Source organism: Anolis carolinensis, unplaced genomic scaffold, assembly GCF_035594765.1.
Source record: "Anolis carolinensis isolate JA03-04 unplaced genomic scaffold, rAnoCar3.1.pri scaffold_7, whole genome shotgun sequence".
NCBI classification, from domain to species: domain Eukaryota; kingdom Metazoa; phylum Chordata; class Lepidosauria; order Squamata; family Dactyloidae; genus Anolis; species Anolis carolinensis.
The window spans coordinates 40,376,151-40,403,340 of NW_026943818.1; the positions used below are offsets into that span (position 1 = coordinate 40,376,151).

Sequence of the window (27,190 nt, forward strand, 5' to 3'; positions counted from 1 at the left end):
GGATTCTGGGAGATGTAGTCCAGGAGAGCAAGCCTGTCACTCTGACCTCCGGCTTCCGGGCCCTCTTCCCTGTGTGCAGCCAATACTCCATGATGGAGGACGAGGAGGAGCTGCCCCACCACGACGAGCGCACGTGGTACGTGGGCAAGATCCACCGCACCCAGGCGGAGGAGATGCTGGCCGGCAAGCGGGACGGGACCTTCCTGATCCGGGAGAGCAGCCAGCGCGGGTGCTACGCGTGCTCCGTCGTGTGAGTCACCCATCCCATAATACATAATGCGTTTTGGACTCCAGCTCCCAGAAGCCCCTGCTTCCAGCTCTTCCAACAGCCAGGGATTCTGGGAGCTTGAAGTCCAAAATGTTGGGCAGGCCTGGATTAGATAGATAGATGTATACATTAGATTGATCAGTAGATTACAAATGGACAGATTACATCTATATATATAAAAGAGTGATGGCGTCAGGGCACCGTATCTATATCTATATATATAAAAGAGTGATGGAATCCCGGCAACCAACAACACAACAAAACTAAACACCCCACAACCTCGAAAATTGACAGCACAACCCCTCATCCACGTCTCTAGGTTGATACAACAAAAAGAAAAGAAAAATAAACTCCTAAGATTCCCATAAGCCACAGCAACGCGTGGCCGGGCATAGCTAGTATATATACATCTATATATATAAAAGAGTGATGGCATCACGGCGACCAACAAAACAACAAAACTACAGGACCCCCAACCTCGAAATTTGACAACACGACCCATCATCCACGCCTCTAGGTTGATACAACAAAAAGAAAAGAAAAATAAAGTCCTAAGATTCCCATAAGCCACAGCAACGCGTGGCCGGGCATAGCTAGTATATATATATATATATCTATATATATAAAAGAGTGCTGACATCATGGCGACCTACAAAACAACAAAACTACAGGCCCCCCAACCTCGAAATTTGACAACACGACCCATCATCCACGGCTCTAGGTTCATACAACAAAAAGAAAAGAAAAATAAACTCCTAATTAGAGGGAGAGGTATAATTGTTTTTATCCAATTGCTGCCCGTTAGAAGGCTAAGTTCCACCCACTTGGTCTCTCCTTGCAGGGTGGACGGCGACACCAAGCACTGCGTGATCTACAAGACGGCCACGGGCTTTGGCTTCGCGGAGCCCTACAACCTCTACGCCTCGCTGCAGGAGCTGGTCCTGCACTACCGGCACACCTCCCTCGTCCAGCACAACGACTCCCTCAATGTCACCCTGGCCCACCCCATCCTGGCCCAGCACCCCCCCAGGTGAAGGGAATCCCCGCCCCCCTACACACACACAAACGCAGAGACTGGTCCCTCCGCGATCGCCAACCCCCAAGTCCCTTCAGGGTCGCCAACAAGTCACCCATTTCCCCCCCAGGGCCAGTGGTCAGGGGTCGACTTCTTTTAGCACGTTTCTTGTCCTTCCCTTTTTGTCAGGGTGCTTCCCCGCCCCCCACCCCCCGGATCCATCTTTTCTGGCTTATATATCCAGGCCCAGTTCTTTATGGAGGCCCATGAAGCCGCCACTTGCTGGGTGCACTCGAAGCGGTGGCGGCGGTGGCGGCGACCATTGGGTCGCTCGCCGCGGAACAAGGAAGTACTTGGTATTCTCGTGAGATTTCGCGAGATCTTGCAAAATATAGCGAATTTTCTGCAAGATCTCTCAGAAATCTCGCAGAAATTTCACAAAATCTCACGAGAAGACCAAGTACTTCCTTGTTCTGCGGTGGCGGCGACCATTGGGTTGCTTACCGCGGAACAAGGAAATACTTGGTAGTCTCGTGATATTTTGTGAAATTTCGCAAAATATTGCGAGATTTCTGCGAGATCTCGCGAAATCTTGCAGAAATCTCGCGAGATCTCATGAGAATACCAAGTACTTCCTTGTTCTGAGGTGGCGGCAACCATTGGGTCGCTCGCTGTGGAACAAGGAAGTACTTGGTATTCTCGTGAGATTTCACGAGATTTTGTGAAATACTGCGAGATTTCTGCGAGATCTCGTGAAATCTCGCGAGAATACCAAGTACTTCCTTGTTCGGCGGCGATCAACCCAATGGTCGCCGCTGCCGGTAAGTTGGGTGGGGGGGGGCGTAATTTCGGGGGGGGGGGGGCAGCCCTAGGTTTGCTTACATACTAAAAAACCTAGGGCCGCTCCTGTGTATGTCCCTTAGCAGTATATCCTCCCACCTCAGTCTCGTGCAGCAGCCATTTTTAATCCTTAAATATGCAAAAATCGGGGTGACGAAGGCAACCCCCCGCACATTTCTCGCTCTGCTTCCCTCGTTCCGGGCGTCCCAGAGCTGCCTCTCGTTCGGAGAGCCTTTCCTTCCCCTTCTCCACAAAGCCATAAGAGGACACTTTCCTCCGCTAGGGTGGCCCACTTCGAGTGTCCCACCACCTGGGCGTTTTATCCCCCCCCCCCCCCGGAATGCAAGACGTCCCCCAAACAAGGGCTGCTGGGCACCCCCATGACGGCCATTTTGGAACCTATCGCCCTCGGTGTCTTGTGCTCTGCGTTGTTCCAGGTCTTCCTTTCGGAGCCCCCTCCCCCGGGACCCCTTGGAGACCCCAGGACCAAAGGAGACCCCCCCTCCCAGTATGCCTGTTCCCAGCCTCCAAAGCGGCCCTTGCTTCCCTTCCAGAAATATGCAATAACATCTACTCCTCCCCACTCCCCATTCCCACCAGCACTGTTTTTTTTCCGTGTTCCTTCCATTTAAGATAGGAAACAAGAAGTAATCCTGTTGACTTTCCGTCGTCGTCAAAAAACGCCAGTATTTCGTGTTGGGGTTTGTTACTGTAAGCGGCGCGTCCTTGCGCAAAGAAGAGTTTTGTACGGTACTTCCACATGGGGAAAAATATAATTAAAATGAAATGTGTTCCTGCAAAATTCCCAGCAGTGTTGGTGGGTCGTTTTATTTTTGAGATCCTTGTCTCCGGGGCACGAGAAGGAGAGAGGCTTTTGAGGAAGTTGCTCACACTCGATCCTTTGCAGGAAAAAGGGAAGCGAAACTGCAGCTGGTGTGGGAGGCTGGTCTCAGATAGCACCATCTCTGCAGGGCCCTCTTCACCAATTCAACTGCAACTCTTCAAGAACAACGTAGCACCCAGGGGCTTAAAACTGTCCTCATGCTCCACTCAGTCTCCATTTATAACCTTGACCCTAACCCATAATTCCCTGGGCAGGAGCAGTAATGGTTGGTTCCTTAAGAGTCTCAGATAGCACCATCTCTGCTGGGCCCTCTTCACCAACTCAACAGCAACTCTCCAAGAACAATGTAGCACCCAGGGACCTCAAACTGGCCTCACGCTCCACTCGATCTCCACTTATAACCTTAACCCTAACCCATAATTCCCTGGGCAGGAGTAGTAATGGTTGGTTCCTTGAGAGTCCCAGATAATACAATCTCTGCTGGGCCCTCTTCACCAACTCAACAGCAACTCTTCAAGAACAATGTAGCACCCAGGGGCTTAAAACTGGCCTCACACTCCACTCGATTTCCATTTGTACCCATAATTCTCTGGACAAGAGTGGTAATTGTTGGTTCCTTCAAAGTCCCATAATAATACAATCTCTGCTGGGCCCTCTTCACCAACACAACCGCAGTATGAATGCCACCCCAGGGCAACTCTTCAAGAACACTATAGCACCCAGGGACCTCAAACTGGCCTCACGTTCCACTTGATCTCCATTTATAACCTTGATCCTAACCCACAATTCCCTGGACAGGAGTAGTAATGGTTGCTTCCTGAAGAGTCCCAGATAGCACAATCTCTGCTGGGCCCTATTCACCAACTCAACTGCAACTCTCCAAGAACACTATAGCACCCAGGGACTTCAAACTGGCCTCACGCTCCACTCGATCTCCACTTATAACCTTAACCCTAACCCATAATTCCCTGGGCAGGAGCAGTAATGGTTGGTTCCTTGAGAGTCCCAGATAATACAATCTCTGCTGGGCCTTCTTCACCAACTCAACAGCAACTCTTCAAGAACAATGTAGCACCCAGGGGCTTAAAACTGGCCTCACACTCCACTCGATTTACATTTGTACCCATAATTCCCTGGACAGGAGTGGTAATTGTTGGTTCCTTCAAAGTCTCATAATAATACAGTCTCTCCTAGGCCCTCTTCACCAACACAACCGCAGTATGAATGCCATCCCAGGGCAACTCTCCAAGAACAATAAAGCACCCAGGGACTTAAAACTGGCTTCACACTCCACTCGATCTCCATTTATAACCTTGACCCTAACCCATAATTCCCTGGGCAGCAGTAGTAATGGTTGGTTCCTGAAGAGTCTCAGATAGCACCATCTCTGCTGGGCCCTCTTCACCAACTCAACGGCAACTCTTCAAGAACAATGTAGCACCCAGGGGCTTAAAACTGGCCTCAGGCTCCACTCGAACTCCATTTATAACCTTAACCCTAACCCATAATTCTCTGGTCAGGAGTGATTAAGAGTCTCAGATAGCACAATCTCTGCTGGGCCCTCTTCACCAACTCAACTGCAACTCTTCAAGAACAATGTAGCACCCAGGGACCTCAAACTGGCCTCACACTCCACTCGATCTCCACATGGTCACTACGGTAATATCCCAAGAAAAGAGAGATTTTGTATCTGTGGAGAACCAATAGTGGAAGATATCGAACATTTTTTGATTGATTGCCCAGCATATGCTGAACTTTGACACATATTTTCATCAATTACTATCTAATTTTAGGTCCCCAGCATAAATGGATCTTCTGACAGTCCTCTTGCAAGCACAAGAAAGATCCACCATAATCAGAGTCAGCCTTTTTATCCTGAAAGCTATCAAGAAAAGAGCACATTTCCTGAAAGAAGAATCAGGAAAATAAGATTTGACGGAAAACAGAAGGTCAGCTGCCTGTCCTCCCATCCTTTTTGCCTTGTTTTTATTTGTGTTGCACTTTGAAATGGCCATATGAGTGGTCAAACAAATAATAATAATAATAATAATAATAATAATAATAATAATAATAATAATAATAATAACCCTCAAGATTGAACTTCAAAGACTCTGGCAGAAACCAGTGCAGGTGGTCCCGGTGGTGATGGGCACATTGAGTGCCGTGCCAAAAGATCTCAGCCGGCATTTGGAAACAATAGACATTGACAAAATCACGATCTGCCAACTGCAAAAGGCCACCCGACTGGGATCTGCAGCATCATCCGAAAATACATCACACAGTCCTAGACACTTGGGAAGGGTTCGACTTGGGATTTTGTGAAACAAAACCCAGCATATCTATCTTGTTTGCTGTATCATAAAATAATAATAATAATAATAATAATAATAATAATAATAATAATAATAATAATAATAATACATCACACAGTCCTAGACACTTGGGAAGTGTTCGACTTGTGATTTTGTGAAACAAAACCCAGCATATCTATCTTGTTTGCTGTGTCATACAACGTCGTTGTGTCAATAACCCTCAAGATTGAACTTCAAAGACTCTGGCAGAAACCAGTGCAAGTGGTCCCGGTGGTGATGGGCACATTGAGTGCCGTGCCAAAAGATCTCAGCCGGCATTTGGAAACAATAGGCATTGACAAAATTACGATCTGCCAACTGCAAAAGGCCACCCAACTGGGATCTGCACGCATCATCTGAAAATGTATCACACAGTCCTAGACACTTGGGAAGTGTCCGACTTGTGATTTTGTGATATGAAATCCAGCATGTCTATCTTGTTTGCTGTGTCATAATAATAATAATAATAATAATAATAATAATAATAATAATAATAATAATAATAATAATAATAATAATAATACATCACACAGTCCTAGACACTTGGGAAGTGTTCGACTTGTGATTTTGTGATATGAAATCCAGCATATCTATCTTGTTTGTTGTGTCATAATAAAATAATAATAATTTCATATCACAAAATCTAGCATGTCTATCTTGTTTGCTGTGTCATACAATAAAATAATAATAATAATAATAATAATAATAATAATAATAATAATAATAATAATAATAATAATAGGACTCTTACAAGTAAAACAAGCAGTCAAAGAAGAAGAACATGCCCTGGCAGAAGATGTAAAGCAAAGTGAAGAACCTGCCTTGATTGAAGTCAAAAATCAGAAACTCCTCAAAGCACAGCAGACAAAAAACCAGTACAAGAAAACCGCACTACAAACTAGAGCAGAATCAGTACAAGAAAACCGCACTACAAACTAGAGCAGAATCAGTACAAGAAAACCGCACTACAAACTAGAGCTGACAGCTGGCACCACAAAACACTGCATGGAAAGTTCCTTAACAAAATTGAAGGAAAAGCTGATAAGGAAATACATCACACAGTCCTAAACGCTTGGGAAGTGTTTGACTTGTGATTTTGTGATACGAAATCCAGCATATCTATCTTGTTTGCTGTGTCATAATAAAATAATAATAATAATTAACTCCTTTTTAAAAGATGCAAGGGTGGGTGCCTACCCGAAGCTCACGGCGCCAAACCCTTGCCTTCTTGGCCCCTGGCTATGGAAACTTGTCCAATGGCTCTTGCGCAAAGGGGCCGCCAGGCGCCCACAAACCCGCAATACAGGTTCTCCCCGACTTCGGGTAAGCCCAGCCTTGGGAAACATCATCCTTCCTGGAACCTCTCTATCTGAGCAGGTGCCAAGGCCAGCCTCTGCAGAATAACAACAATTATATTAATAATGAGTTGGGACCCCCAAAGAGAATAGAATCCAAGCCCCTTCTGCCAGGGGGGAAAAGCACAATCAAAGCACCCCAGACAGATGGCCATACAGCGTTTCCTTAAATAATAACAATAATAACTGGACAATTTGGACAGAAAAACAAGAAAACTCATGACCATTCATCACTCCCTGCACCCTCGCAGTGATGTTGACCGGCTATATCTGCCTAGAAGATCAGGGGGCAGAGGACTCTTACAAGTCAAACAAGCAGTCAAAGAAGAAGAACATGCCCTGGCAGAAGATGTCAAGCAAAGTGAAGAACCTGCTTTGATTGAAGTCAAAAATCAGAAACTCCTCAAAGCACAGCAGACAAAAAACCAGTACAAGAAAACCGCACTACAAACTAGAGCAGAATCAGTACAAGAAAACCACACTACAAACTAGAGCAGAATCAGTACAAGAAAACCACACTACAAACTAGAGCTGACAGCTGGCACAACAAAACACTGCATGGAAAATTCCTTGACAAAATGGAAGGAAAAGCTGACAAGGAGAAGACCTGGCTGTGGCTCACGAATGGGACCCTGAAGAAGGAGACACAAGGCCTGATCCTTGCAGCCCAGGAGCAAGACATCAGGACAAAGGCCATTAAGGCCAAGATCGAAAAATCAGCTGATGACCCAAAATGCAGACTGTGCAAGGAAACCGACAAAACCATGGATCATATCCTCAGCTGCTGTAAGAAAATTGCACACACAGACTACGAACAGAGGCACAACTATGTGGCCCAAATGATTCATTGAAACTTATGCCTCAAGTACCACCTCCCAGCAGCAAAGAACTGGTGGGATCACAAACCTGCAAAAGTCTTTGAAAATGAGCACGTAAAGAGACTGTGGGACTTCCGAATCCAGACTGACAAAGTTCTGGAACACAACACACCAGACATCACAGTTGTGGAAAAGAAAAAGGTTTGGATCATGGATGTCGCCATCCCAGGTGACAGTCGCATTGACGGAAAACAACAGGAAAAACTCAGCCGCTCTCAGGACCTCAAGATGGAACTTCAAAGACTCTGGCAGAAACCAGTGCAGGTGGTCCCGGTGGTGATGGGCACACTGGGTGCCGTGCCAAAAGATCTCAGCCGGCATTTGGAAACAACAGGCATTGACAAAATTACGATCTGCCAACTGCAAAAGGTCACAGTTGGGATCTGAGATCTGCGCACATCATCCAAAAATACATCACAGAGTCCTAGACACTTGGGAAGTGTTCGACTTGTGGTTTTGTGATACGAAATCCAGCCTAGCTATCTTGTTTGCTGTGTCATAATAATAATAATAATAATAATAATAATAATAATAATAATAATAATAATAATAATAATACACTTGGGAAGTGTCCGACTTGTGGTTTTGTGAAACGAAATCCAGCATATCTATCTTGTTTGCTGTGTCCTAATAATAATAATAATAATAATAATAATAATAATAATAATAATAATAATAATAATAATACATCACACAGTCCTAGACACTTGGGAAGTGTCCGACTTGTGGTTTTGTGAAACGAAATCCAGCATATCTATCTTGTTTGCTGTGTCCTAATAATAATAATAATAATAATAATAATAATAATAATAATAATAATAATAATAATACATCACACAGTCCTAGACACTTGGGAAGTGTCCGACTTGTGGTTTTGTGAAACGAAATCCAGCATATCTATCTTGTTTGCTGTGTCATAATAATAATAATCATAATAATAATAATAATAATAATACACTTGGGAAGTGTTCGACTTGTGGTTCTGTGAAACGAAATCCACCATGTCTATCTTGTTTGCTGTGTCATAATAATAATAATAATAATAATAATAATAATAATAATAATAATAATAATAATAATAATACATCACACAGTCCTAGACACTTGGGAAGTGTTCGACTTGTGGTTTTGTGATACGAAATCCAGCATATCTATCTTGTTTGCTGTGTCATAATAATAATAATAATTCTTGTGGCCACGAACAAGAACCACAAAACACACTGCACGCGCTCGACCTTGCCCTTTGGACCCGTCTGTCACCACTCACGTGAAGATAACGTGGGCACGAGTGAGTGCAACCAATGACAAGTCTCCCGGCAGTGTGATTTCCAGGAACAGCTTTCGCTCCAAGAGAAACCAGGCCAACTTAAAAAATGCTCCATTGGGATTTCCTCTTCCATGAGCGAGAAATCCTTCTAATATTATTATTATGGCCATCTGTCAGGGGTGCTTTGATTGTGCTTTTCCTGCATAATGGCCAAAAGGGCATTGGACTGGATGTCCTTTGGGGGTCCCTTCCAGCTCTATTATTCTATTATTATTATTACTATTATTATTATTATTATTATTATTATTATTATTATTATTATTATTATTATTATTATTATATTGTATGACACAGCAAACAAGATAGATATGCTGGATTTCGTATCACAAAACCACAAGTCGAACACTTCCCAAGTGTCTAGGACTGTGTGATGTATTTTCTGATGATGCTGCAGATCCCAGTTGGGTGGCCTTTTGCAGTTGGCAGATCATGATTTTGTCAATGTCTATTGTTTCCAAATGCCGGCTGAGATCTTTTGGCACGGCACCCAGTGTGCCCATCACCACCGGGACCACCTGCACTGGTTTCTGCCAGAGTCTTTGAAGTTCAATCTTAAGGTCCTGATAGCGGCTGAGTTTTTCCTGTTGTTTTTCGTCAATGCGACTGTCACCTGGGATGGCAACATCCATGATCCAAACCTTTTTCTTTTCCACAACTGTGATGTCTGGTGTGTTGTGTTCCAGAACTTTGTCAGTCTGGATTCAGAAGTCCCACAGTATCTTTGCATGTTCATTTTCCAAGACTTTTTCAGGTTTGTGATCCCACCAGTTCTTTGCTGCTGGGAGGTGGGACTTGAGGCATAAGTTCCAATGAATCATTTGGGCCACAGAGTTGTGCCTCTGTTTGTAGTCTGTCTGTGTGATTTTCTTACAGCAGCTGAGGAGATGATCAATGGTTTCGTCGGTTTCCTTGCACAATCTGCATTTTGGGTCATCAGCTGATTTTTCAATCTTGGCCTGAATGGCCTTTGTCCTGATGTCTTGCTCCTGGGCTGCAAGGATTAGGCCTTCTGTCTCCTTCTTCAGGGTCCCATTCGTGAGCCAGAGCCAGGTCTTCTCCTTGTCAGCTTTTCCTTCCATTTTGTCAAGGAACTTTCGATGCAATGTTTTGTTGTGCCAGCTGTCAGCTCTAGTTTGTAGTGTGGTTTTCTTGTACTGAATCTGCTCTAGTTTGTAGTGCGGTTTTCTTGTACTGGTTCTGCTCTAGTTTGTAGTGCGGTTTTCTTGTACTGATTCTGCTCTAGTTTGTAGTGCGGTTTTCTTGTACTGATTCTGCTCTAGGTGGTAGTGCGGTTTTCTTGTACTGGTTCTGCTCTAGTTTGTAGTGCGGTTTTCTTGTACCGATTCTGCTCTAGTTTGTAGTGCGGTTTTCTTGTACTGATTCTGCTCTAGTTTGTAGTGCGGTTTTCTTGTACTGATTCTGCTCTAGTTTGTAGTGCGGTTTTCTTGTACTAGTTCTGCTCTAGTTTGTAGTGCGGGTTTTTGTACTGATTCTGCTCTAGTTTGTAGTGCGGTTTTCTTGTACTGATTCTGCTCTAGTTTGTAGTGCGCTTTTCTTGTACTGATTCTGCTCTAGTTTGTAGTGCGGTTTTCTTGTACTGATTCTGCTCTAGTTTGTAGTGCGGTTTTCTTGTACTGATTCTGCTCTAGTTTGTAGTGCGGTTTTCTTGTACTGGTTTTTTTGTCTGCTGTGCTTTGAGGAGTTTCTGATTTTTGACTTCAATCAAAGCAGGGAGGGAGGGAGGGAGAAAGAAAGAGGGAGGGAGAAGATCAGAGGCAGACTCAGGAGGTGGTGGCTGGCGAGACAGGGCCCCGCCCTGAAGGTCATCTATCCCAGTCCTGGTGGGGAGGGCGAAGGGGGGAGGGGCTGCTACCTCCTCCTCCTACCCCTCCCCTCCCCCTCCGGGAGGCGGACCAGCGGGAGAGCAGCCTCCTCCCTCCCTCCCTCCTCCGTGGTAAGAAGCGCGGACGGGCTCATGGCTGCGGGGAGGCTGCTGTGGGCGTGGGCCGGCCTGGCCCTCCTGGGGGGCACCGCGTGGGGAGCCCCCCCTTGCCCCCTGGCCCCGCCTTTCTGGTGCCGCACCGGGGAGTCCGCGCGCACCTGCCAGGTGAGTCTGTGGACTCTGCGCTCAAAGTCGGAAGGGACCTCCGAAGACCAGCCAGTCCAGCCCCCGACACGCCATCAGCATGTGGGTGCCTCATGGGTGGGGTGGAGTGTGCTCCCAGGCTGCAGGGTGAACTACAACTCCCACTATATAGTGAGTCCGTCCCTCCAACCCCTCCAGGAGGTGGACTTAGTCCCGGAGGTTCCCTGTGCCAAGTCGGGTCCAGGTCCATCATCGGTGGAGGTCACAGTTTCCCTGGTTATGGGTGAACTACAACTCCCAGAAAGGAAGGACAGTTCCCTAATCCAAACCCAAATCTCAACATATTGCCTTATTATTATTATTATTATTATTATTATTATTATTATTATTATTATTATTATTGTATGACACAGCAAACAAGATAGATATGCTGGATTTAGTATCACAAAATCACAAGTCGAACTCTTCCCAAGTGTCTAGGACTGTGTGATGTATTTTCGGATGATGCGGGCAGTGTTTTCTTGCACTGATTCTGCTCTAGTTTGTAGTGCAGTTTTCTTGTACTGATTCTGCTCTAGTTTGTAGTGCAGTTTTCTTGTACTGATTCTGCTCTAGTTTGTAGTGCAGTTTTCTTGTACTGATTCTGCTCTAGTTTGTAGTGCGGTTTTCTTGTACTGATTCTGCTCTAGTTTGTAGTGCGGTTTTCTTGTACTGATTCTGCTCTAGTTTGTAGTGCGGTTTTCTTGTACTTATTCTGCTCTAGTTTGTAGGGCGCTTTTCTTGTACTGATTCTGCTCTAGTTTGTAGTGCGGTTTTCTTGTACTGATTCTGCTCTAGTTTGTAGTGCGGTTTTCTTGTACTGATTCTGCTCTGGTTTGTAGTGCGGTTTTCTTGTACTGATTCTGCTCTAGTTTGTAGTGCGGTTTTCTTGTACTGGTTCTGCTCTAGTTTGTAGTGCGGTTTTCTTGTACTGGTTCTGCTCTAGTTTGTAGTACGGTTTTCTTGTACTGGTTCTGCTCTAGTTTGTAGTGCGGTTTTCTTGTACTGATTCTGCTCTAGTTTGTAGTGCGGTTTTCTTGTACTGGTTCTGCTCTGGTTTGTAGTGCGGTTTTCTTGTACTGGTTTTTTGTCTGCTGTACTTTGAGGAGTTTCTGATTTTTGACTTCAATCAAAGCAGGTTCTTCACTTTGCTTTACATATTCTGCCAGATTATTAGTATTATTATTATTATTCCAACTCTTCTGTTGTTATTATCATACATATTATACTCATTATTATTATTAGGATTCTACATTATTATTATTATTATTATTATTATTATTATTATTGAGGCTGGGTGGTCATCTGTCAGGAGGGCTTTGATTGTGCTTTTCCTATGCTTTTCTCTGGGGTCTCTTCCAACTCTACTGTTATTATTATACATATTTTTATTATTATTAGGATTCTACATTATTATTATTATTATTATTATTATTGAGGCTGGATGGCCATCTGTCAGGGAGGGCTTTGATTGTGCTTTTCCCTGGGGTCTCTTCCAACTCTACTGTTATTATTATACATATTATACTTATTATTATTATTATTATTATTATTAGGATTCTACATTATTATTATTATTATTATTATTATTATTATTGAGGCTGGATGGTCATCTGTCAGGAGGGCTTTCATCCTGCTTTTCTTGTGCTTTTCCCTGGGATCTCTTCCAATACTGTTATTATTATACTTATTATTATTATTACGATTCTACAATAATAATAATAATAATAATAATAATAATAATAATAATAATAATAATAATAATATTGAGGCTGGATGGCCATCTGTCAGGAGGTCTTTGATTGTGCTCTTCCTGTGCTTTTGCCTGGGGTCTCTTCCAATACTGTTATTATTATTATACATATTATACTTAATAACAGAATTGGAAGAGACCCCAGGGAAAAGCACAGGAAAAGCACAATCAAAGCCCTAATGATATTATACATATTATACTTATTATTACTAATTATTATTATGTACTAATAATATTATACTTATTATTATTATTATTATTATTATTATTATTATTATTATTATTATTATTATGGTGATGATGGCAGGAAAAAACCCCTTCCTTGGAATTCCCCCTCATTTCTGCAGAATTGCAAGGGAGGCTGGGCCTTCATTGCCCGGAAAAGGCTTCTTTCTTTCTTTCTTTCTTTCTTTCACTTCTCTGTTCGAAGAAGGAAGCCGAGTTAAAAATAAAGAATGTTTACGTTGACTCACGGCTCTGCAGATGTTTCGCCCCATAGACGAAGGGGAGTTCAGCTCACGTTCGGGGCCAAACGGATTTTTGGAATATTTTGGAATTGAATCCCAGAGTTGGAAGAAGGAAACCACAAGGGCCAGGAGCATCAAACCCCTTGCCAAGCAGGAAAACACAATCCAAGCCCTCCCGACAGATGGCCATGCAGCCTCTGCTTCAAAACCTCTAGAGAAGGAGACATAGGACTCCCAGGCAACACATTCTGCCAGGATTTGGAAATTATCTGGCATTGTCATGCAGTTTTATGACTGCATAGAACCCCTGATACAGGTTATGGGCCCAGTGCACCCAGTACAACCAGTGTAACCAGTACACAGTGTAACCAGTACACTAGAGTCCAGTACACTGGACTTTAAAGACCAGTATCCGTGGGAGTGGCAAAGAGCAACTGGGCAGCAATGTACTAATAGAGGCACTCCCACAAGAAAAGGAGTTTTATTAGAACCCCTGATATTGGTTATGGGCCTAGTGCACCCAGTACAGCCAGTGTAACCAGTACAAGGACTCTAAGGACCAGTATCAGTGCGAGTGGCGAAGAGTGGCTGAGTGGCAATGTAATAATAGAGCCACTTCCAAAAGAGTAGTAGTTTTGGGACTGAATAGAACTCCCGATATGGGTTATGGGCCCAGTGCACCTAGTACAGCCAGTGTAACCAGTGCAAGGACTCTAAAGACCAGTACCCGTGGGAGTGGTGAAGAGTGGCTGAGTGGTAACGTACTAATAGAGCCACTTCCCAAAGAGTAGTAGTTCTGGGACTGCATAGAACTCCCGATATGGGTTATGGGCCCAGTACACCTAGTACAGCCAGTGTAACCAGTGCAAGGACTCTAAAGACCAGTACCCGTGGGAGTGGCGAAAAGTGGCTGAGTGGTAACGTACTAATAGAGCCACTTCCCAAAGAGTAGTAGTTTTGGGACTGCATAGAACTCCCGATAGGGGTTATGGGCCCAGTACACCTAGTACAGCCAGTGTAACCAGTGCAAGGATTCTAAAGACCAGTATCTGTGGGAGTGGCGAAGAGCAACTGGGCAACAATGTACTAATAGAGGCACTTCCACAAGAGTAGTAGTTTTGGGACTGCATAGAACCCGACATGGGTTATGGGCCCAGTACACCTAGTACAGCCAGGGTAACCAGTACAAGGACTCTAAGGACCAGTATCAGTGCGAGTGGCTGAGTGGCAACGTACTAATAGAGCCACTTCCAAAAGAGTAGTCGTTTTGGGACTGCATAGAACTCCCGATATCGGTTATGGGCCCAGTCATCTAGTACAGCCAATGTAACTAGTGCAGTATCCATGGGAGTGGTGAAGTGGTGAAGAGCAGCTGAGCAGCAGTGGACTAATAGAGCCACTTCCACAATGCCATTAGACATACTACATATATAGACAGACACAGAGGCAATTCAACATTTCCCAGCTTCCGGCTTCCTGAGGGTTTGCTCGATTCTGGCCACAGGGGGAGATGCCGCTTTATCCTTGATGGAGTGCTTCCTCATTCCTTTCTGCACGCTGCTGGAAGTTTTTATGGTGTTGTAAATTAGTTAAATTAGCCTCCCTGCGTAAAGCGGTACCTAAGTTTTCTACTCGACAGATGCAACTGTCTTTCGAGCTGCTTAGGTCAACCGCAAGCTAGGCTATTAATGGTTGGGAGCTCAATCCAACCCGGGCTTTGATCTTATGACCTCTCGGTCAGTAGTGATTTATTGCAGCTGGCTACTAATTAGCTGCACCACTGCCCGGTCCGTTAACCAGGACACGAGTGGTAATTGTTGGTTCCTTCAAAGTCTGATAATAATACAATCTCTGCTGGGCCCTCTTCACCAACACAACCACAGTATGAACGCCGTCCCAGGGCAACTCTCCAAGAACAATGTAGCACCCAAGGACTTAAAACTGGCCTCACGCTCCACTTGATCTCCATTTATAACCTTGACCTTAACCCATAATTCTCTGCTCAGGAGTGGTAATGGTTGGTTCCTTAAGAGTCCCAGATAATACAACCTCTGCTGGGCCCTCTTCACCAACTCAACGGCAACTCTTCAAGAACAATAAAGCACCCAAGGACTTTAAACTGGCCTCACGTTCCACTCGATCTCCATTTATAACCTTGACCTTAACCCATAATTCTCTGGTCAGGAGTGGTAATTCTTGGTTCCTTAAGAGTCCCAGATAATACAATCTCTGCTGGGCCCTCTTCACCAACTCAACGGCAACTCTTCAAGAACAATAAAGCACCCAAGGACTTAAAACTGGCCTCACGCTCCACTCGATCTCCATTTATAACCTTAACCCTAACCCATAATTCTCTGGTCAGGAGTGGTAATTCTTGGTTCCTTAAGAGTCCCAGATAATACAATCTCTGCTGGGCCCTCTTCACCAACTCAACGGCAACTCTTCAAGAACAATAAAGCACCCAGGGACTTCAAACTGGCCTCACTCTTCATTTGATGATCTCTATTTATAACCTTGACCCTAACCCATAATTCTCTGGTCAGGAGTGGTAATTCTTGGTTCCTTAAGAGTCCCAGATAATACAATCTCTGCTGGGCCCTCTTCACCAACTCAACGGCAACTCTTCAAGAACAATAAAGCACCCAGGGACTTCAAACTGGCCTCACTCTTCATTTGATGATCTCTATTTATAACCTTGACCCTAACCAATAATTCTCTGGTCAGGAGTGGTAATGGTTGGTTCCTTAAGAGTCCCAGATAATACAACCTCTGCTGGGCCCTCTTCACCAACTCAACGGCAACTCTTCAAGAACAATAAAGCACCCAGGGACTTTAAACTGGCCTCACGTTCCACTCGATCTCCATTTATAACCTTGACCTTAACCCATAATTGTCTGGTCAGGAGTGGTAATGGTTGGTTCCTTAAGAGTCCCAGATAATACAATCTCTGCAGGGCCCTCTTGACTAACTCAACTGCAACTCTTCAAGAACAATAAAGCACCCAAGGACTTTAAACTGGCCTCACGCTCCACTCGATCTCCATTTATAACCAAATTTTCTAATCTATTCTGCAGGGTGGGTTTCCTTCTTGCAGGATGGGGTGTATAAGGAGTTTTGGAAACAGAACTTCCCCGTTCAGTTTGTGATCTGAACTTCTATCCCAGGGCTTCCACAAACCAGGCAGATTGCCTGCCCTTCATTGTGGGGGTTCTCTTGGGTTGTCGCTACCAATGCATGTCGGGGTGCCCCGATTCATGTAAAAGGCCCCGATCCACTTCCAACTCTTGAAGCTCATGGTGCCTTGTCCGGCTCTTTGTTATCATCATCATTATTACTATTACAAAAGCTGGATGGCCATCTGTCGAGGCTGCTTTGAATGAGGTAGGACTAGATGTCCCATGTGATCTCTTCCAACCCTTTGATTCTTTCAGGCAGAGAAGCACTGTGCCAAGCTTGACCCGGGCCCCTCTGCGGCGCCACGGGTCTCGGTCAGCCTCTACTACGAGAGCCTCTGCCCGGCCTGCCGAACCTTCCTGGTCCTGCAGCTCTTCCCCACCTGGCTGATGCTGTCCAGCATCATGAACGTCACCCTGGTGCCTTATGGGAACGCACAGGTAAGTACCGGGGGGAGAGGGATCCCTTGGGGGTCACAGCCTCTCGCTCGTCCTCACGCCCTCCCTCCGCTTGCCTTGATCAGGAGACGAAGGGACCCAGCCGGTGGCAGTTCGAGTGCCAACACGGCGAGGACGAGTGCTTGGGCAACATGATGGAGGTGAGTGCGGCATGAATATTTTTCGAACCTTATAAACCAATGATGGGCAAGCTTCAGAGGCGGTCCAACCATAAGGTGAACTAGGCACTTGCCTGTGGCGCCATCGTCCCGGGGGCGCCATCCTCCTGGGAGGCCACGCGTGCCCACCTTTGAGGCCTTCAGAGATTGTGAGATCTGTGGGAACTTGGAAGCTAGGTAAGTGGGGGTTATATATCTGTAGAAGGTCCAGAGTGGGAGAAAGAACTCTTCTTTGAAGCAGGTGTGAATGTTGTAATTAATCACCTTGATTAGCATTTAATGGCCCTGTGGCTTCAAGGCCTGGCTTCTTCTTGCCTGGGACCTAACAACTTTTTTTGGAAAGTGTTAGCTGTCCCTGATTGTTTACTGTCTGGATTTCTCCTGTTTTCAAAGTGTTGTTCTTTATTTATTGTCCTGATTTTAGAGTGTTTTTTTTTAATACTAGGGGCTATCTGGGTTATCTCAGTCCACACTGCCCTATATCCTTGTTCAATGTTTGGTGCTAAATTCACAAATATAGTAATTCCTACATAACATTACGATGTATTGAACTTCTTTTTCTGTTGATTTGTTGTAAAACATGATTTTTGGTGCTTAATTTGTAAAATTGTAATGTAATTTGATGTTTAATAGGCTTTTCCTTAATCCCTCCTTATTATCCAACATTTTCACTTATCCAACGCTTTTATTTTTCAGTGATTAGTTTGGGGAGTGGGGGGTGCCATAATTCTGTTCGCCTACACTTGAAAATCCCCCCTCGATGGATTGTCACCTTGCCGTGGTGAGGGGGCCTGCGTGTTCCGATGAACCTGTGGGCACTGGAGTGATGCACTCCCAGGAGTGGCCGCAGGGGAGGTTCCAGACCAAGCACAATCCGAAGACCCAAAGACCTCAACGGCGGAGCAGGCGGAGGATAACATGGTACATGTTACAACGGCTGTGAAGGCGGAAGAAGGCTGCAACAGACTGAGAAGCCACTGTCGTTGTGTTAACCACACCACTGCTGGAACCTCACTCTGTGAAGACTGTGTGTTGACCGGCCGTGCACCGACCTCCACACATTAAAAAAAATCACGCACAGGCGTCTTCCAACAAAAATAAAAACAAACCTACAAAAGTCCCATGGCGATCAGCGAGTGGCGACGGGGGCAGGACTGTGAAATCTGGAAGCCCCTAGTCACAGACTGGCACATGGGCGGTGGATATGGACTCAGTCGTTCTACCTCAAGGACCGAGGCAGTTGAGTAGTCCGGCAGCTGTATCCATGACTGAGCAGCCCTTTTTAGGATCCGCTCTGCTCACCCCACACGGGGAAGGGGCTAGAAAAGGTGCCCTAAACATAGTCTGCCTCTCCTACCCTGACTGGACTGCCGCGTCCAGAGGGGTCACCACTCTGCGGCCAAAAAAGAAAAATGAACTTTGGAACATGGAACGTACGGACATTGTTAGATAACACTGACAGCGAGCGCCCCGAACGCAGGACTGCTCTCATTGCAAGAGAGCTGGGACGCTTCAAGATCGACATAGCAGCCCTTCAGGAGACCCGGAGAGCAGGAGAGGGGCAGCTGAAGGAAGAAAAGGGAGGCTACACCTTCTTCTGGAAGGGACTACCTGAAGAAGAGCGAAGAAGAATACACGGAGTTGGCTTTGCTATCAGAAACGACCTGGTGAAGCACCTGACTGAAGCACCCACTGGCATCAACGAACGACTTTCAACCCTCCGAATTAACCTTGCCAAAAACCAACAGGCAACCATCATATGCGCCTATGCACCAACTCTAGATGCTGACGAAGACATCAAGGAAAAATTTTACTGTCAGCTGGATACCATCCTATCGGAGATACCTAAGGAGGACAAAATCATCCTCCTGGGGGACTTTAACGCAAGAGTCGGAAGGGACTCTGACCTGTGGCCAGGGATCATAGGAAAAGACGGGGTCGGAAACAGCAACTCGAATGGCATCTTGCTTCTCACCAAATGCGGAGAGCACAACCTTGTCATCACCAACACGCTCTTCCGCCAGAAAAACAAGCTCAAGACATCATGGAAGCACCCTCGGTCAAAGCATTGGCACCTCCTGGACTATGTTATCACACGTGCCAGAGACCGCCGTGATGTGCTTCTCACAAGAGCCATGACAGGTACTGATGACTGCTGGACAGACCACAGGCTAATCCGATCCACGATGGCTATCAAGATCGTCCCCAAACGCAGACTCCAAGGAAGGAAAACAAGGCGAAAAATGAACACCCAAGCCCTTCAGGTGCCCTCCAAACGAGCCCTTCTCCAAACAACACTCAAAGATCATCTACCCACAGAACACCCCGAAAATGTTGAGGAACATTGGAACAAACTGAAGACCTCCATCATCACAGCCTGCGAAGAAAGCATTGGATACCTAACTAAGAAACATCAAGACTGGTTTGATGATAACGACAAAGAGATCCAACAGCTGATTGATAACAAAAGGAAAGCCTTCCAAACATGGCAGAGAGACACCAACTGTGCTGCCAAGAAAAAGATCTATGCCAGTGCAAAAGCCGAGGTCCAAAGAAGGACCAGAGAACTCAAGAACATCTGGTGGACAAAGAAGGCTGAAGAAATCCAACACCTTGCAGATACCCATGACGCTCAGGGATTTTTCAAAGCCACAAAGATCATTTATGGACCAAGAAACCATGGCATACAGCCCCTACGCTCATCAGATGGAACCAAAATTCTGAAGGACAAAACATCAATTGCACTACGTTGGAAAGAGCACTACCAGAACCTGCTGAATCGCAGCTCCAATGTGGCCGAAGAGACCCTCTCACAAATCCCGCAACAACAAACCAGGGATGAGCTTGCAGCACTGCCTAGTTTGGAAGAAGTCAGCAATGCCATCAGCCAACAAAAAAACAACAAAGCTAGCGGACCTGATGGGATTCCCGCTGAAATCTTCAAAGAGGGTGGACCTGAGCTGATGCAACAACTCCACCAGCTTATTGAAAAGGTGTGGATGACCGAGAAAATCCCAGCAGACTTCAAGGATGCCACCATCATCACCCTTTTCAAGAAAGGGGACAGAACAGACTGCGGGAACTATCGTGGTATCTCCCTTCTAACCTCCGCCGGGAAAATCCTCGCAAGAATCCTTGCAAACCGCCTTCTCCCTGTCTCAGAAGACACCCTCCCAGAATCCCAGAATGGCTTCCGCCCCTCCAGAGGAACAGTGGACATGATCTTCACTGCTCGACAGCTCCAAGAAAAATGCAGGGAACAAAACCAACCTCTGTACATGGCATTCATTGACCTTGCAAAGGCATTCGACACAGTGAATCGCAGCGCTCTCTGGACCATCCTCCAAAAAATCGGGTGCCCTGACAAATTTGTGAACATCCTGCGGCTCCTCCATGATGACATGATGGCAACAGTCTTGGACAGCAACGGCTCCCAAAGTGACCCATTTAAGGTTGAATCAGGTGTCAAGCAGGGATGTGTTATTGCCCCCACCTTATTTTCCATCTTCATCGCTATGATACTTCACCTTGTTGATGGGAAGCTTCCCACCGGAGTGGAAATCATCTATCGGACAGATGGCAAGCTATTTAACCTCAGCAGACTGAGAGCCAAAACCAAGGTCACCACAACATCTGTTATAGAACTCCAATATGCTGATGACAACGTAGTCTGTGCGCGTTCAGAAGAAGACCTACAAGCCACTCTAAACACCTTCGCAGAAGCATACGAGAAGCTCGGCCTCTCACTGAACATCGAGAAAACCAAAGTGCTCTTCCAACAGGCACCAGCTAATCCCTCTGCAAAGCCAGGAATACAGCTTAACGGTGCAACATTAGAAAATGTTGACCATTTCCGCTACCTTGGTAGCCACCTCTCCACAAAAGTCAACATCGACACTGAAATACAACACCGCCTGAGCTCTGCGAGTGCAGCATTTTTCCGTATGAAGCAGAGAGTGTTCGATGACCGGGACATCCGTAGAGAGACCAAGGTGCTTGTTTATAAAGCCATTGTCCTCCCAACCCTGCTCTATGCCTGCGAAACGTGGACTGTGTACAGACGTCACACCAAACTCCTGGAGCGTTTCCATCAGCGTTGTCTCAGGAAAATCCTGCAAATCTCTTGGGAAGACAGGCGGACAAATGTCAGCGTGCTTGAGGAAGCAAAGACCACCAGCATTGAAGCGATGCTCTTACGCCATCAACTCCGTTGGACTGGCCACGTTGTCCGAATGCCCGATCACCGTCTCCCAAAGCAGCTCCTCTACTCTGAACTCAAGAATGGGAAACGGAATGTTGGAGGGCAGGAAAAGAGATTTAAAGATGGGCTCAAAGCCAACCTTAAAAACTGTGGCATAGACACTGAGAACTGGGAAGCCCTGGCCCTTGAGCGCTCTAATTGGAGGTCAGCTGTGACCAGCAGTGCTGCGGAGTTTGAAGAGGCACGAACGGAGGGCTTAAGGGAGAAACGTGCCAAGAGGAAGGAGCGTCAAGCTAACCCCGACCGGGACCGCCTTCCACCTGGAAACCGATGTCCTCACTGCGGGAGAATATGCGGGTCAAGAATCGGTCTCTTCAGTCACCTAAGAACACACGCCCAAGATACCAAGGTTGGAAGACCATCGTCCTCGAACGTCGAGGGATCGCCTAAGTAAGTAAGTAACACTTGAAAATTACCTAGGGCCGGCTCTGGCAAGCTTTTGCGCTTGGTGTGTCAAAATTCACCAAAAAACCTAGCATGACTTGGGTGGTGTGTCACTTCGAGAGAAAAAAACATAATTTCACAATTTATATATAGTTTAAATAACAAAAAAATATAATTGTAGTATATAACTGTATTCAATAAATCAAAAACTATTTACTACCATTATTTCCATGTGCAACAATCTATGGTAGCTCTTGCAGTTTCCATGCTGATTTCTCTCTATTCTAGTTTCAATGTAGTCATGAATAATCTATATATATAAAAGGGTAATGGAATCACGGCACTGAACAAAACAACTAAACTAAATGCCCCACAAACTCGAAAATTGACAGCACAACCTCTCGCCCACGCCTCTACGTTCATACAACAAAAAGAAAAGAAAAATTAAGTCCTTTTACAAAAGGTTGCAACTCTGACATTGCTCTAACATATGGAGGCAGTGAGTTCCACAGAATTGGAGCATCGGTCGAAAAGCCTTCTAGGTGTACCTCTCTAGGGCCCAGTATGTATAGGAGATTTTCCTGGGAGGATCAAGGTGACCACTGATGGACAAAAGGAATGAGGCGGTCCCTAAGATATAATGGTCCTTGGCCATTACGAGCTCTAAATGTCAGGATTGTCGACCTTGATGTGTGGCTGGAACTAGGGAGTATCCAGACACAAGTGTTTGTGCATAACGATTGCCAAGAATTGCCAAGAAGCTATGATAACCTTGATATGTGGCTGGAACTAGGGAGTATCCAGACACAAGTGTTTGTGCATAACGATTGCCAAGAATTGCCAAGAAGCTATGATGACCTTGATGTGTGGCTGGAACTAGGGAGTATCCAGACACAAGTGTTTGTGCATAACGATTGCCAAGAATTGCCAAGAAGCTATGATGACCTTGATGTGTGGCTGGAACTAGGGAGTATCCAGACACAAGTGTTTGTGCATAATGACTGTATCAGTTCAGTTCTGTTCAGTTGAGTTCTGTCTGCCTAGAGTTTGAGTCAAGTTCTGTTGGAGAACAGAGCAGTCCTGTGTTCGTCTGTTTGTCTTGATTACTGCTGCAGACAGGAAAACTTTGTAAATAGTTTTACTAACATCTCTGAGTGTCTCTTCGTTCTGCGCTCCACTGCTTCCATCCAACTACTGCTGCGCTGCTAATACTCTGACAATTGGTTATGGGCCCAGATCCTAGACTGCTACATACAGTAAAACTTTGTAAATAGTTTTACCAACGTCTCTGAGTGTCTCTTCGTTCTGCGCTCCACTGCTTCCATCCAACTACTGCTGCGCTGCTAATACTCTGACAATTGGTTATGGGCCCAGATCCTAGACTGCTACATACAGTAAAACTTTGTAAATAGTTTTACCAACGTCTCTGAGTGTCTCTTCGTTCTGCGCTCTACTGCTTCCATCCAACTACTGCTGCGCTGCAAATACTCTGATATGAATGACGTGGTAGGGGAACAAGCTGTCTTTGTCGCGGGAGTCAGATTATTATGGAAATCAAGATCCAAAACTCTACTCTAGACTGACCTGCAGGCTTCTACATTGTAAACATTAAGAGCCTTTCATGTATTGACCTTATTCTGTGCAAATATAACACGTGACTTTACGGGGTCTCATGACAGTGGAATGACCATACCACATGCTCAGCTAATCCATGCCTCTTTGTCCGCCCCATAGACCTGCCTCATCGACTACTTCCAGGACATGTCCTACGCCTTCCCGGCCATCTTCTGCATGGAGTCCAGTCGTAACATCACCCAGAACTTGCCAACGGTAACTTAACTTAAGAGCATTTTGAGTTACTGCTGTTGCTTTGAGAATGAGCAGTGTTTTGAGTTAAGAGTGAGTGCCAAAGAGAGCACTAGTGTGAGACTGCAGGGCTTTAGGGTTTCAAGGGAGCGGCCTCCAGGCCTTGTGCCCTTGTCCACTTTGTCCATGTTGACCTTTTATCGATATTGTTGTTTTTATTGCTGAATGATTTGCTTTATTGTTTTGTTTGCTTTTATATTGTTGTGTTTGGGCATGGCCCCATGTAAGCCGCCCCACGGGGTATAAGAATAAAGTTATTATTATTATTATTAAAACCTAGGGTGAAATTGTCCCCAAAAGAAAGCTTTCACTTTTAACTATATTTCCTCAAAGAGGCTTCCTTTTCAAAACACTGACCGAATTCCAGACTCCCAACTCCTAACTGCCTGAATTCCAAACTCTAACTGAAAAAGAATTCACCGGCTGCTTGGCTCCAACTGTCTTTTTGGCTCCGCCCATGTCCAGGATGGTGTTTGTGGAGGAAACTTGTAGGGCTCTCAGAGGCACCATTGGTGTCTCCTGAGTAGTGGGAGCTAGAACTATTTGTGGAATTGGGAGCTTGTCGGTGGACACCCCGGCCAGCTGGTTGACCATCTGTCGGGACTGCTTTGATTGTGTCGCTAGATCCGACTCTAGGATTCTATGATTCTGTGCCCTTCCAGTGCCTGGACCTGTACTTCCCGGAAGCTTCCCTGGCCAACATCACCGCCTGCGTGAAGGGAGACCTGGGCAACAAGCTCATGCACCAGAACGCCCAGCGCACCCGAAGCCTCAACCCGCCCCACCAGTACGTGCCCTGGATCCTCATCAACGGGGTGAGCAGTAGACATGTCCAAAAAATCGTTTTGAATCGTATATCGGAATTATTTCGGATTGTTCTCGCTTTTTGATACGCATTCCGAGACATTGTCTCACAGCGCAACCAGCAATGTAATTCGAACCATTGTTGGCCTATTCTCTAATTGTCTCTTAATGTTTTGTTAATTTTTCCCCCCCAATTTTTTTTAAAAATATATTTTTATATATTAACATGGCTGCCGCTCCCCGGCCAATCAGAAGCTTCCATGATGGACGCAAAGGTGGGGGCTAACGTCCTCTGCGTCCACATGGAAGATTGACATACAAGCCCGGTGTGTAGCGATTGCGCATGCGCGTCCGCCGTTTTAGAAACATTTAGAATCATTACGAATTTTCGGAAATATCCGAAATTTTTGGGTGAAAAAATCGGAAATACTTTCTATATCGAAGCGCCAGCGCCCCCTACTTTAGAAACGAGAATTGAAACATTTTTTTCATCAATCGGACATGCCTAGTGAGCAGCATCAGGGCCGGCCTCGGCTTTTGCTATGTGGGATCGTTCACCAAAAAACCAAAACCAAACCTAATTGCTTTCCGCAGAATCACACAGAGGATCTGCAAGGCCAAGCACAAGACTCACTCTTCAGACTGGTCTGCGACCTTTACAAGGCAAGTATCCCTTTTTTTAATACGTGTGCTCACGTGTCTTCATTTGTGGGGCATCCAAACACCCTGTAACACTATTATTATTATTATTATTATTTTATTATGACACAGCCAAAGAGATCTATATGCTGGATTTTGTTTCACAAAACCACAAGTCGAACACTTCCCAAGTGTCTAGGACTGTGTGATGTATTATTATTATTATTATTATTATTATTATTATTATTATTATTATTATTATTACAAAGGTGGCCATCTGTTGAAATGCTTTGCTTTTGCTTTTCCTGCATGAAGGGTGGTCCCTGGGGTGTCTGTTGCTGCTATTATTATTATTATTATTATTATTATTATTATTATTATTATTATTATTTTATTATGTCACAGCAAACAAGATAGACATGCTGGATTTCGTATCACAAAATATTATTATTATTATTATGACACAGCAAACAAGATAGACATGCTGGATTTCGTATCACAAAATATTATTATTATTATTATTATTATTATTATTATTATATTATGACACAGCAAACAAGATAGATATGCTGGATTTCGTATCACAAAATCACAAGTCGAACACTTCCCAAGTGTCTAGGACTGTGTGATGTATTTTCAGATTATTATTATTATTATTATTATTATTATTATTACAAAGGCCAGGTGGTCATCTGTTGCAATGCTTTGCTTTTGCTTTTCCTGCATGAAGGGTGGTCCCTGGGGTGTCTGTTGCTGCTATTATTATTATTATTATTATTATTATTATTATTATTATTATTATTATTATTAATTGCCTTTGTCCTGATGTCTTGCTCCTGGGCTGCAAGGATCAGGCCTTCTGTCTCCTTCTTCAGGGTCCCATTCGTGAGCCAGAGCCAGGTCTTCTCCTTGTCAGCTTTTCCTTCCATTTTGTCAAGGAACTTTCCATGCAGTGTTTTGTTGTGCCAGCTGTCAGCTCTAGTTTGTAGTGCGGTTTTCTTGTACCGGTTTTTTGTCTGCTGTGCTTTGAGGAGTTTGTGATTTTTGACTTCAATCACAGCAGGTTCTTCACTTTGCTTTACATATTCTGCCAGGGCATGTTGTTGTTGTTGTTGTTGTTGTTGTTGTTGTTGTTGTTGTTGTTGTTGTTCTTCTTCTTCTTCTTCTTCTTCTTCTTCTTCTTCCAGTGCAGTTCCAGCCAGTATTGTGTTTTGTTAGGTCATCTGCTGCCCTCCAGCGACCAAAAGGAGTAGCTGCAGAAGTATTAAAAATGGACATGTCGCGCCTATTTTTTTCCTAATACATTTGCAGCCCAAACCGACTTGCATTGCGTTGCGTTCCATGCTGACAGCTTGCTTTTCTCCTTGCAGGGAGAGCCACCGATCGCTTGCCGGGACCAGAAGGCAGCGCCGCCCGCCCGGCCTCGTTCCCCGCAAGACGCCTATTGAAAGGCCTCGGAAAAATTGCCAGCTGGCTTTGTCTCAATTTGCTGCGTATTGAAATTACCCAGATCCTGTTTCCCTTTGTCGCTAGACAGCCGATAATAAATCTCTGCCACCTTTGGTCTCATAGTGTCTCTGGATGTAGGTGAACTATAAATCCCAGCAACTACAACTCCCAAATGCCAAGGTCTATTTTCCCCAATCTCGGACAGTGTTCACATTTGAACATATTGATTATTGGCACCAAGTTTGGTCCAGATCCATCATGGTTTGAGTCTATAGTGTCTCTGGATGTAGGCGAACTATAAATCCCAGCAACTACAACTCCCAAATGCCAATAGTATGTAATGTGTGAGTACTATGTTAGTAATGTAATATTATCTTCTATATAAACAACTTTTAGTGGCACTTGTTATGCAAGCTGCAAAAGAAGGGGATTATGGTATCTTATTAACATCAATCAAAATTGGATTTGATTAGAAACAGCCGTCTAGAATCTCTTACATTTACTGATAGTATATATTACAATAAATACTTTACTTTAGGTATCCACTACCTGTATTCACTTTGACTACATTAGTATGATTCTTAACATAAATGGAATACACTCATCAACACTTACAAAGGTATTATGGAAAAACTAGTCCTCTTCATAGTTTCAGTGTCAGTTCTGTCAAATAGAAATCAAAACCAGACAAAGTCTTATTGTTGACTTAATAACAATCAAAACTGCTGTCGCAGCGTTGAATTGAGGTAAATAAACAGTTCTTAACATATATAT

General features: G+C 44.9%; 2 protein-coding genes across 2 annotated transcripts in view; both read left to right on the forward strand.

The window, feature by feature from the left end:
- The window catches only part of pik3r2 (phosphoinositide-3-kinase regulatory subunit 2), a 31,035-nt gene extending 28,104 nt beyond the window's left edge, over window positions 1-2,931 (forward strand). The window contains exons 15-16 of the mRNA XM_062960208.1: window positions 80-250; window positions 1,110-2,931. Of these exons, the coding sequence (XP_062816278.1) occupies window positions 80-250; window positions 1,110-1,302 (364 nt within the window). The 3' untranslated portion in view covers window positions 1,303-2,931. The remainder of the gene's footprint in view (window positions 1-79; window positions 251-1,109) is intronic.
- Window positions 2,932-10,817: 7,886 nt separating this feature from the next.
- ifi30 (IFI30 lysosomal thiol reductase) lies at window positions 10,818-26,536 on the forward strand. Its single transcript, XM_062960226.1, has 6 exons — window positions 10,818-10,985; window positions 16,655-16,837; window positions 16,921-16,995; window positions 23,393-23,488; window positions 24,187-24,339; window positions 24,923-26,536. The coding sequence occupies exons 1-6, from the start codon at window positions 10,854-10,856 to the stop codon at window positions 25,058-25,060; spliced, it is 777 nt and encodes a 258-aa protein (XP_062816296.1). The 5' UTR covers window positions 10,818-10,853; the 3' UTR covers window positions 25,061-26,536.
- The last annotated feature ends 654 nt before the right edge of the window (window positions 26,537-27,190 follow it).